This window comes from Fibroporia radiculosa (genome assembly GCF_000313525.1).
Source record: "Fibroporia radiculosa TFFH 294 genomic supercontigs, scaffold5756, whole genome shotgun sequence".
NCBI classification, from domain to species: domain Eukaryota; kingdom Fungi; phylum Basidiomycota; class Agaricomycetes; order Polyporales; family Fibroporiaceae; genus Fibroporia; species Fibroporia radiculosa.
In genome coordinates, this window is record NW_012133427.1 from 1 (window position 1) to 10,603 (window position 10,603).

The following is a 10,603-nucleotide window of genomic DNA, read 5'->3' on the forward strand; positions in this document are numbered from 1 at the left end:
CAGTCACACCGCAATGCGGAAAGCCGCGTTTACGGCCTTTTGTGCAAGGACCAACATGGATCCAGCAGACGTTCACCCCGAGTCAAAAGACTACGACCTCTTTGTTAAGGAGTACAATGCTGACATTACAGCATCTCGATTGATCGAGGCGTGGAAAAACCAGGCCCCAGAGTATCCCCCTCAAGCGTTTCTTGCGGACGCACAACTGGACGACTATCTTGTTATCGAGCAGGTTGGCCTAACTGACGAGGGACTATCCAGCGCCGTTTCTCCCTCTGGCTCCACCACGAGCGGGGGGAACGTTTCGGGGTGATTGCCGCCCCGCTGTAAAAATTTTATTACACTCTGCATGTACCCTACGGTATGGAGTATAAACCCTGGAATTAAAAAAAAAAAAAAAAAGATCTGAGACAAGGCGCGGCCAGCGTCATCACCCCAACTCTGCCAGGCGCCGCGACGACCGTGACTAAACATACTCGAGCTTCAAATTTTAAAAGCTTGGCGACTCTTGAGAGACGAGTGCTGTATTTGACATTCCGCATGTACTGGGTAGAAATGAGATTTTCGTAGGTGAAAGTGGCGTCGACAGTTGCTCGTCAACTTCAGTCTGTTGGCATTCTGGTCGTAGAAGCAGAATCTAGACAAATTCCTGGAAGAAGGATCATATGAGCTCGGGATATACAGATCTATTCGGAGCCAAGGAACCACCGCGAAGCCTCGTCGATCACAATGCACTTTGTCCCTCTGAATTCATAATATTACCCTATAAATGAGAATTTGCAAAGTCTGTGGCATACATTCTCTGCCATACCCACAGCTCTAATGGTCGTCCTATTCCCCGTCAGCGACGCTGCAACATCCCCCGCCGCACCAAGCAGCAATATTACAACCTACAGCCCTGCCTACGCAACATGTCCAACTTCAGGCAACCTAGTAATTCGCCGCACTGGGACTCCACAAGCGGACAATCAGACTCTGGACCCGGTATGGACCATGGTTCTATATTGTAGCCCTTACTCACCACCTTACACAGAATGAAGTCGAGTATATAATTTCTCGACAAAAAATCGTTCAGACGAGCCTGCGATCGTGGCTGGGTAATTCCATGAGTACCGTGTACAGCGGAAATTTCGATGCGCTTTCGGCGGCAGACATGCCTAATGTCGGTCTCTCATTGTCTGGAGGCGATCTTCGCGCTGCCCTATTCAATGTTGCTGCATTGCATGCGTTCGACTCTAGGAATGAGACAAGTGTGGCAATGGGCCTTGGAGGCCTGCTCCAATCATCGACGTATATCACAGCCTTGTCAGGGTGAGCCAGTTTCGTCACATTCGATCAACTCAGCGACGTACGCGTTCCAGTGGTTCCTATATTTCAACCAGCTTGATTTTCAATGAATTTCCAACGTTGACACATTTGGTTTTCGGCAACGACACGGCCGGAATCTCTGGCTGGCAGCTCCTGGAGGATATTTTTCAACCAGGCCCATCTGGGCAGTACGAACAGGCATTCTTCGCACATCTCCTCGAGGATCTAGGTGCGAAGCGATCTGCTGGAGACTTTCCGGTCACGTTTTGTGACCTTTGGGGTCGTGCAGTGTGTTATTTTACATTATCAATCTATTGGTTCCCACTTCTGATGTGTTTATAGCTTGCATACCATTTTCTGCCCGGAACCGAAGATACCGCATCATTTGCATCCAATACGACTGCAGGAAATCATGCCGCTGCCATATCGTATTCGTCCATGACGCAGCTGTATGTATCAGTTACTGAATAGGCGACTTGTCCGACTTACCCGTATATACATTTAGTGAATCATGGAAAAATCACACATACCCATTCCCCATAGTCTTAATTGATGTCAATTCGCCAAACGCACAAGGAGAGCCCTTCGGCGACACCGGTGTTCTACCCCTCACCTCCGTTGTCTATGAGCTGACTCCATACGAGTATGTTATCCTGAATCTCCACCCCTCACCGATGACAAACCCCATGCATCAGGTTCGGATCCTACGAACCGCAGCTGGCTGCATTCGCACCTCTCCCGTATCTCGGTTCCACATTCAGCGGCGGCACAGCGCAGAAATGTGTAAACTCATTTGACAATGCTGGACTGCTGATCGGCACTTCCTCTTGCGATTTTCACATGTATAACGCGACGAACAGCCCATTCTGGACTCAAGAGTTCATGCCGATGATCAATCAGATCGAAGAGTATTTTGGGAAGTATCAACTTGAGCAAGAAATGGATGTCATGAGCGTTGCGAACCCTTTCTACAAGATGAACGTGGGTACGTACCAGGACTGGAACGAGACGGCGTTGAGCTTGCTCGATGGATCTCTGGATGTCGAAAACGACCCGATACTTCCGCTCCTAGTGAAGAAGCGGAACGTGGATGCGGTCGTCATCCTCGATTCAGTGAGTGTGATCTCACCCATTAGTGGTATTCTGGTTACTGAGACACGTTGATGTAGTCCGGCGAGACCAGTGAGGAGAAGCCAAGTGGACTGTCGCTTCTGGCGACGCAGGCGAAGAGTGTCACGCTTCCACCAGGGACGATCAACTTCCCGATGCCCTTCCCTAACTCTACGGACGAATTCATGTCATTGGGGTTGCACGCGCGGCCGGTTTTTTTCGGCTGCGACGGCGCGAACAACACCAACGACAATTACCCGTACGCCGAGACCCCCATATTATTGTTCACGTCTAACCATTTTTCTTGTCGGGCCAGGGTGTTTGTATATATCCCGAACGATGATCCTACGGGGGTGACGAATATTAGTACGTCGACGCTGCAGATTTCGACCGAAAACCAGACGGACATATTCAACAATGCGTATCATCTCGCGGTGCGTGGCTATGTGGGCATTAACAACACGAAGCTAGAGCAGCACGACACCGAGTGGGGCATCTGTGTCGCATGTGCGATCATCGAACGGATGCGGGTGAGGCAAGGCGTGACCCGAACGGACGCGTGCACCAGCTGCTTCTCGCGGTACTGCTTCACAGGACAGAACATGACGGGCATACCTGATTCAACCAAATTGTCGACATCCTACTCCTCTTTGGATTTGTCAATTCAAGATCCGTTGAACGCGAGCCCCTCATCGTCTTCAGACTACGATACGTTCGTCCGGAATGAGTACATCATCATAGGTCTCCTTGTTGGCATTCTCGCCCTTTTGTTTGGTGTCGGTGGGGTCCTCCTTCGCAAAACGAAAGTTGCCAGATCAGGGTACAAGGCAGTGGGGACGTACTAGGGGACGTGGTAGCCCAAACTCAGGACTAGTGATTCGTGCCACATCATTTCATATATATATATAAGTCGTATCTGTTTGTTTGACTCTTATGTGGCTCGCGATGTGTCTCACTTTTCCGAGTTTCAGGACTACTTATATAGGAAGCCATGGACAGTTTCATGCAGATTCAGACCTCGTGTAGTGTACACGCTGCCCGCAAATGTTTTCCGACGGCATATCCATACCTAACAATGAGAACAAACTCAAGGTAGGAAGGGCACTCTCGACACGAATGCGGCGTACAAAAATCAGCGCTATGTCGACATATCCACAACTACAGCATGCACGTGTCACGAACTAGCGGATCAAGAACTAAAAAACAGCAGAGCATTACGACGATACTGTTGCAATATGGGTGTACGAATAAGCACCGAAACGTTAACACGGTGGACCAGGGGCACGTATGATTGATGTATGGTACTGCTCATTTCAGTTTTAAGTCGAGGTGAGGTATCAAAAATAGGATACAACAAACCGTAAGAGCGAACTGCAAAAAAACCTTATACGATGAATCTAATGTGACTATGGTTGGTAGTCATGCGCACACTCTTTACTACTGGAGTGTTGATGTGTCGTCCGCCGTACACGCCGGACGTCGGGCGAGACGTTGGACAGCCTCTCTGAATTGTGCATTAATTGCAGCTTGCTTCTTCGCCCGATCCTCCTTTCCTGCGCGTCTGTACAACTCTGAGCAGCAATGGTCAGAAAGACAGCTCGAGGACTTATGTTTGAAGACTTACCCAAAAACCGCTCACCTACCCATAGGCCCAGAGGCGCATTTCCCACCGGAACCAACGCCGCGTTCTCGCTTTCTCCTGATCTCGATGCTGCCTTAGCTTTCGACGACTTCGTGGATGGGGCGCCCAAGCCTGCCGCAAGCTGCTCGCAGGTCTGGAGCATCTCTAGCGCATGATCTCCAGCAGTGTGGAAGTAGTGCGACGCGATCATAGCAAGCGTAAGCGCACGGAGATGGTTGTCCTGGGCTTGAGTAGCCAGTGATAACGCATACTTGAGGTGTTGTCTTAAATATTAGCAGTCAAAAAACAATCAAATAAAGGGACTATCCGCACGGGACGTACTTGGCTTTGAGGATCTCAGGCGTGAGGCATGCCTCAATCACTTGTCCGATGGCATCCAACGTCCCACCCATACCCCTGCACTCTTTAACTACCTTCATGCTTGACTCAAAATCCCCTTCTGTGAGGCCACAATCCGTTCCCTCAACGTGGCGCTGCAGCCCTAGTCGAAGTGCGATCTCGCCGACTCGGGCAGCCATCTCCACAAAACTTCCTTGCTCAGCACGGTGTGCGGCGACTCGATAGCAGTCAAGCGCGCGCTCGCTCTGCCCAAGTGCGTGGGCAAGGTGCCCGTGATGCAGAGAAATGCGCGCTGCAAAAAGCCCAAAAAGACCATATGTACGCGTATGAGCAATCAAGATACCCAAATTCTGGGCACATATCAGTCAAATTACAAGATTCGTCGCAAAAAATTCTCACCTGTTCGGCAACATCGAACTCGCTGCGCATGATAGAGACCTGTCTATCACATGAACAAAGGCTTTGCCATTGAGCTGTATGTAGATGTACGCACGGCGATGAGTTCGCATAATAGGTCAGCCTTGATTCTCGCAAGACGCTGCTCGACTTCTTCGACGTCGTCTCTCCCCGCCCATAGCGCAACTACAACTGATATGTAAGACATCTCGGGATATTTCAAACCAAGAGTATATGCGTACATGAGATGTCGCGCGGAAACTCCGTTTCCCATGTTGCAAGGCCTTCTGTAGCGAATACCTTTCGCTTTGGTTTCCGACCTACTGCGTCTCGTTTAGCTACAGCACTGACGAGGAAAGCTAGAAGAAAAAGGACGCGTGGATGTGTCGTCTCGATGATGAGCGGTGGGCCTTCGGAGAAGATGATCTAGATGGTGTGAAGTTAGTACTCATAATCACGATACGGAAGCAAGACCAGAGACAATTTGATATCAAATCTGTCTAACTGTCTCGAGAATACATAGGTGGCGACGGGTACTAACCTCTGCAGCCCCAGTTGGACACTTGTCTACGGCATTTGAATCCAGAAGTGCGTGCAGATGAGAAAGTCGTGGCGAGGCGTCCGCCGCACTCCCCGTGTGCGTGTGAAACACCACCGCCATAACCAGTACATGTACAACCATGAACGTCTCGAATGGATCGTCGAATGCGATGAACGTGGTTTCCTGTTGTAGGGCCGTTCCGGCTTTGCTCGGCTTCGGCGTAGAATGAGTTTCGTAGGACAGTCCGAGCGCATCTTCTGCTCTTTGGAGAGCCGAAGGAACGTCCGCCCATATGCCCGCTGCGATGAGGACCCGAAGACGTAGTACCCTAGCAAGCAAAGTCACTTGTTTGTGCTCGTTCTTCTTTGACAGCTCCTCAAGACGTTCGATGCAAGACAAGCCTGCGTGCATATCCTGTAGACTTTGAGTGCGCAGGTTGGGCGTGGTAGTGTGCGAAGTGGAATAAGATGAGGGTGGAGAGTTGGGAGCAGTTAGGAGGTTAATATATGCGAGATGCGCGTAATAAACGATATGAGGAGGGTCCGTGGGGAGAAAAGATGCTAGAACGTTTCGGATCTGATTACGAGAAAATTTGGATTTGTGTTGCCAGTGGGACAACTGAGCTTGTAGCAGCGCCAAATGGTGCATGTATGCGCGAAGAGATGGATGCTGATTTAGGTCAGCAAACGACCTCCAAACCCAAATAACACGACGTACTTTCTGCGCGATGATAGACTGAAAGTTCTGGATAGTCAGTATATTTTTCAGACATATTAGATATTGAATATGCGCATATATGCGTGTGATTTATGGAGCGTGTATTCTGGTGAGATGTAAGAAAGAACTCACCCCTTTGTTTAAAGCTTTTTCGACCTGAGTGTATGTATTCAGTCCTGTCATTTCAGGGGAAACTAGAGACACACCTCTATCTCTATTCCATTTGCCCAAATATAGTGCTCATTCTGACTAAAGCCACCTCCGATGACCTTCATACCAATCTCTGCAAGACCAGTCCAGGCGCGACATTCTATCTCTGGGGATAACGCGGGTAGAGCAACACACTTTCTCAGAGAAGCTAGCGAAAGAACAAGAGACTGGATGTAGTAGCGATGGTTTGGCGGGTGTGCTAATAAGGCTGGCAACGACACCAAGAGAACAGCTGGAGGAAGAGGTGCAAGAGACGGGCGCGACTCAGACGTTGTCTCCTGAAGAGGCGACGAAGACCGTGGTTCAACTCGTCTTCTCTTGCTAGGCCTTGGAGTATCATCAAACATGGTGAGAGAGCGAACAAAGCCCGAAAGTTGCAAGTGGATTGCACTAAGAGTGCGACTCAGTGGCAACTCGAGGATCTTCGAAGTCACCTCAGTGGCCCGGGTATCATCCTCGTCACGCGTGTGACGGACGCGTTATGAGACGCGTTATGAGACGCGTCGAAGTGAGTGACAGCAGCCTACATCCGAGTCCTCAGCAGGCCACTAGAGGATAGTTTTACCATTTGCCCGTGTGTCGCATGTGTCGCTAGGGATTATCGGTCCGACCATGTTTTGACAAACCCATACTACAAGAATTTAAAAGAACGGGTGGCTGAAGCCTGGGTACCTCCAAGACGCGCAAGTCCGTACGGCGTACACCCCTTCCGGGGGCTCACCTCTACTGGGTGCTCCTCGACTCATCCGCAGGATCCACGATGCGAAATCACCAAGTGGAGAAATAGACTGGCAAAGGTCTCCAGGTCAGCTTGTTGCTTTGAGTTATGGTGTTCAGACCACCAACATACGGCTATTCCAGAATCGTAGCCGCGATTACTAAACTCCGTAGGTTTTGAATTCTTGATGAACTATCTGTCAAGAGAAGCTCAGCTTTGCTAGCCAGGTGGAAATAAATGTCTCAGCTGACAACAAATCGATTTCCATATTTGCCGGCAATGTACATTGATATCTCATTTCAGTGTCAAGCTGTTCGTTGATGCTGACGTATGAGGAAATATTCCTTTGGATACATAACTTCTGCTGCTTCCCCCCCCCCGGTTTTGTACAACATGATATTACGTTGCTCTACAGACCAGGAGGTGAACGATCCAGTTTTCCTGATGTGTGGAATTTGGGTTCTTGCATTTATTACCGCCGATTTCTACAGAATAGTCTTACAGTGAGTCTACCTGAATCCATGAGTTTGTCTATGAATAATGCTCATCTTGTCTTCTAATATTCTTGGTACCTATTATCAAATTATGCTCTCCAATGTGTTTTTGATTTTTAACGCCACCCTGCTACACTCTTAGAAACTCATCGGCAGCGCGATGGTAGAAGCACTCATTTGGTAAGGCCTAAATCGGTACTCGCATGGTGTCCATGTTCGAGCTGCCGTGTTTCGCCGCTAGATCCTGCGGAGGCCGCGTGCCATTATGTCAGTAAGCATCGTATATACTTACTCCCAAGTGGAATAGCGGTGTTGGCTCGGTAGATGCAGGCAATACTTACAGCAGAAATTCTACAGGATGTTATATTGTCTTGATGTGCCATATTGCTATTCTCGACTGGGAATGAATACAAATCTCCTAATAGACTACGCCGCTAAGTACGGTACTTTACCATATTTAACACGACATTTCCATGCATGAGTCAGGGACCGGGAATCCCCCAAGGTCCAATCCCGCCATCTGCGCGATAAAATTCTCATCATGCATATCTCTGGAGGTTCAAGAACATAGTCGACTACAGGAGCCCGCCAATCCTGGCCTCAGCGCTGATAGACGATAAATGGGATTCCGGCTTTTATCATTTGTGGAGTTGGGGGCGATCCATCGAGAGTGTCCAGCGCAACGACGAACGCGCCAGGTGCTTGGCAATTGTGGGGCAGAGTTGCTGAGCCGAAGCCTAATGTCAAACCGCCGATTTGATGTCGGGTCCAAATCGGGTCCAATTGCGCTACTTCAGTCTTCGGCCTCCGGGATCCAAAATCGGTCTTCGGCTCAACTGTTTCGTTTGTTCCGAGTGCGTCATGCTATAACTGCGATCGCGATCCCTTCCATAAGTTGGGTGAGGGTGGGGGTGGCGCATTATTTCTCAGGGATCACTGCCTCGTCTAAGAAGATTTTGCGTGTCCTGTCACGAAACTTTTTGAGTCGTTAGGTGTCCATATTCCATACCAGTGGCCTGATGCTCGTGCCTGTAATGCCCCAAGTGCCTCCACATACTCAGAGCACTTTCGATAGACACCCTGTTCATCTATGATCACGGGCTGAAATTAACGCTAAATCGTCGAGGTCTAGATTGGAACGTAACAGCCCACAGCTGTTCAACCGTGATCACCAATGGTCACCACTTCGGACATATTTCAGCTCTAAAGTGCTCACTCAATTTTGAAGCTGCGATATGTCACAAGAGAGAGCAGACAAGAGCCGCAAGCGAGAAGGTTGGCATAATGCCACACCGCTGGATGTCGCCCCAGGGTCTATCAAAGATAGATCGATGACGACCGGTTGCGGTCAACTGAGAAAGAGCCCAATGCTTCTGCTTCGAAACGACACCGTACAAATAGTGACAGTGCCAGTACAGTACCTTATGTCTACATAGGGCCAGGCCCTCGTGGACAACAAAGGGGAATGAAAAAGAAGAAAAAAAGAGAAAAAACTCAGAAAGATATAGGAACCTTAGCCAATGATTCTGCTCGTTATTTCGAAACTTTATTTTGTATTGTAATTCCAAGTCAATAACAAGCATGAAATTACACTTAAGAACGCACATGAAATTATGCTCTTTTGGAGTCTGGCGACAGTGTCGACGGCATCATTTCGTTATGTCTTGCGGGGAATCATACCAAATTTCATATAGCATGACAGGCAGGAGAGAAAAGGCGCTCCACCCCGCAAAATTTGATTAAGTGGGATGCTAGACATGTATGAGGCAGAACAAGATCCGATCACATAACGAACCGGATATAGAGATCAAATCCAATATGGGGTATGTCCCGGAGAACGACGCATTGCATGAGAACTGGTACAGGGTATACCCACGGCTGAAATCGTACACGGAGCCGAGAGCGCTCTTCTCTTCTCCGAAGCATGATAGGAACATTGTCGCCCCCAAGATGCGCTGTCAATACACAGAATGATAGTACCAGAAGCTTGAGACACAGCTTGTCGTAGGGTCTGCTGGCGCCTCAAGGTATGTCACAATGGTGTTTTTGTGTCCTGTTGTTCTTCATGCTCGTAGTCTGTGTGGACAGTCTCCTCCACATTGATCTGCACCTGTGCAACAATTAGTGACATCCAGATATCCACTCGTCACGCTCGACGTACCTTTGTTGTCATGGGTATGTCCTCCGGCTACGCCAGACCCCGATTAGCACGGGCAAATATGAAGAGGTCGGGCACTCACGTTATGACGGATACGAGCACGGCTGCGTTCAGGTCGATTGAAATCTGACGAGCTGATGACTAGCTGCATAGAAGGCTCGACCTCAGCAGAAGTCTGCTGTATGCGGATAGTTTTGCGCGCATTCAGTCTAAAAATAGTGGAAATCAGACGCGATAGGCGAGCCGGTGCAGAACGGGGAACTCACGTTGAAAGGAGCGCATTAGCGTACACTGATGCTCTGGCGTAAGCAGTCTAACTCCACGCGGATAAGTGTGCAGCGACCCACATTTGGTGATGACAAAGTGAAGGGCAAGGAAGATTAAATTGGTCATTGTCACCCACTACGCGCCAGTGTCAAGGTCAGGTGGAGTCAATGTGATGGGCCGTCAAGAAATGCTTACGCAAACGAGGGCGGCCAATGTCGCAATACTGTCACACTAGTCAAATGAGTAATGGAGAATCTTATGAAGCGACCTACAACGTCAACGAACCATTTTGAATGGTGTAGAATGTGAGAGTATTGAGGACGCCATCCATTCTGTAGACAGTAAGTCACGAAGACAACATCAGGGTGCTGCGAGACTTACGAGGAAAATCCACTACGACTCTTCCGCAGATAATAGCAGAGCGCGGAGGCAACGAGAACATCCAATCCGGCGGACAGACCTAACCCTAGCGTAAAGACCCACTGGGGATAGAATGAAATATCAGAGGTGTGTTCCTTCATGTGAACAATTCAGTCGTCATGCTAACCCCGATGGACCTTTGGAAACCTGCGTAGCTTCCTATGTGTACCCTACGGGTGATGTTCTGGAATGGGCAAGTGAATAAGGTAATGAAACATTACGTACATCTCGGCAGTGGATACCACAGCCGCGACTAGAAGACGCTAGATCTGTCAGGGTCAGC

The 10,603-nt window shown here is 49.2% G+C and overlaps 4 protein-coding genes across 4 annotated transcripts; 2 read left to right on the forward strand and 2 right to left on the reverse strand.

The window, feature by feature from the left end:
• Positions 1-55: 55 nt before the first annotated feature.
• Positions 56-330, forward strand: FIBRA_05959 (uncharacterized protein; the record flags this gene model as incomplete). The annotated part of the gene is made up of 2 exons (XM_012327703.1): positions 56-232; positions 262-330. 2 exons carry the CDS (start codon positions 56-58, stop codon positions 328-330), a joined length of 246 nt encoding a protein of 81 aa, XP_012183093.1.
• Positions 331-822: 492 nt separating this feature from the next.
• On the forward strand, positions 823-3,263 carry FIBRA_05960 (uncharacterized protein; the record flags this gene model as incomplete). The annotated part of the gene is made up of 8 exons (XM_012327704.1): positions 823-984; positions 1,034-1,311; positions 1,362-1,596; positions 1,651-1,757; positions 1,814-1,951; positions 2,004-2,421; positions 2,478-2,677; positions 2,735-3,263. 8 exons carry the CDS (start codon positions 823-825, stop codon positions 3,261-3,263), a joined length of 2,067 nt encoding a protein of 688 aa, XP_012183094.1.
• A 592-nt stretch (positions 3,264-3,855) lies between these two features.
• FIBRA_05961 (uncharacterized protein) lies at positions 3,856-6,610 on the reverse strand (the record flags this gene model as incomplete). Its single annotated transcript, XM_012327705.1, has 10 exons — positions 3,856-3,989; positions 4,043-4,323; positions 4,382-4,749; positions 4,799-4,837; positions 4,893-4,981; positions 5,038-5,221; positions 5,337-6,005; positions 6,054-6,071; positions 6,186-6,209; positions 6,260-6,610. 10 exons carry the CDS (start codon positions 6,608-6,610, stop codon positions 3,856-3,858), a joined length of 2,157 nt encoding a protein of 718 aa, XP_012183095.1.
• Positions 6,611-9,507: 2,897 nt separating this feature from the next.
• FIBRA_05962 (uncharacterized protein) lies at positions 9,508-10,421 on the reverse strand (the record flags this gene model as incomplete). The annotated part of the gene is made up of 8 exons (XM_012327706.1): positions 9,508-9,585; positions 9,637-9,663; positions 9,716-9,842; positions 9,900-9,924; positions 9,981-10,035; positions 10,096-10,123; positions 10,173-10,232; positions 10,282-10,421. The coding sequence occupies 8 exons, from the start codon at positions 10,419-10,421 to the stop codon at positions 9,508-9,510; spliced, it is 540 nt and encodes a 179-aa protein (XP_012183096.1).
• Positions 10,422-10,603: the final 182 nt, after the last annotated feature.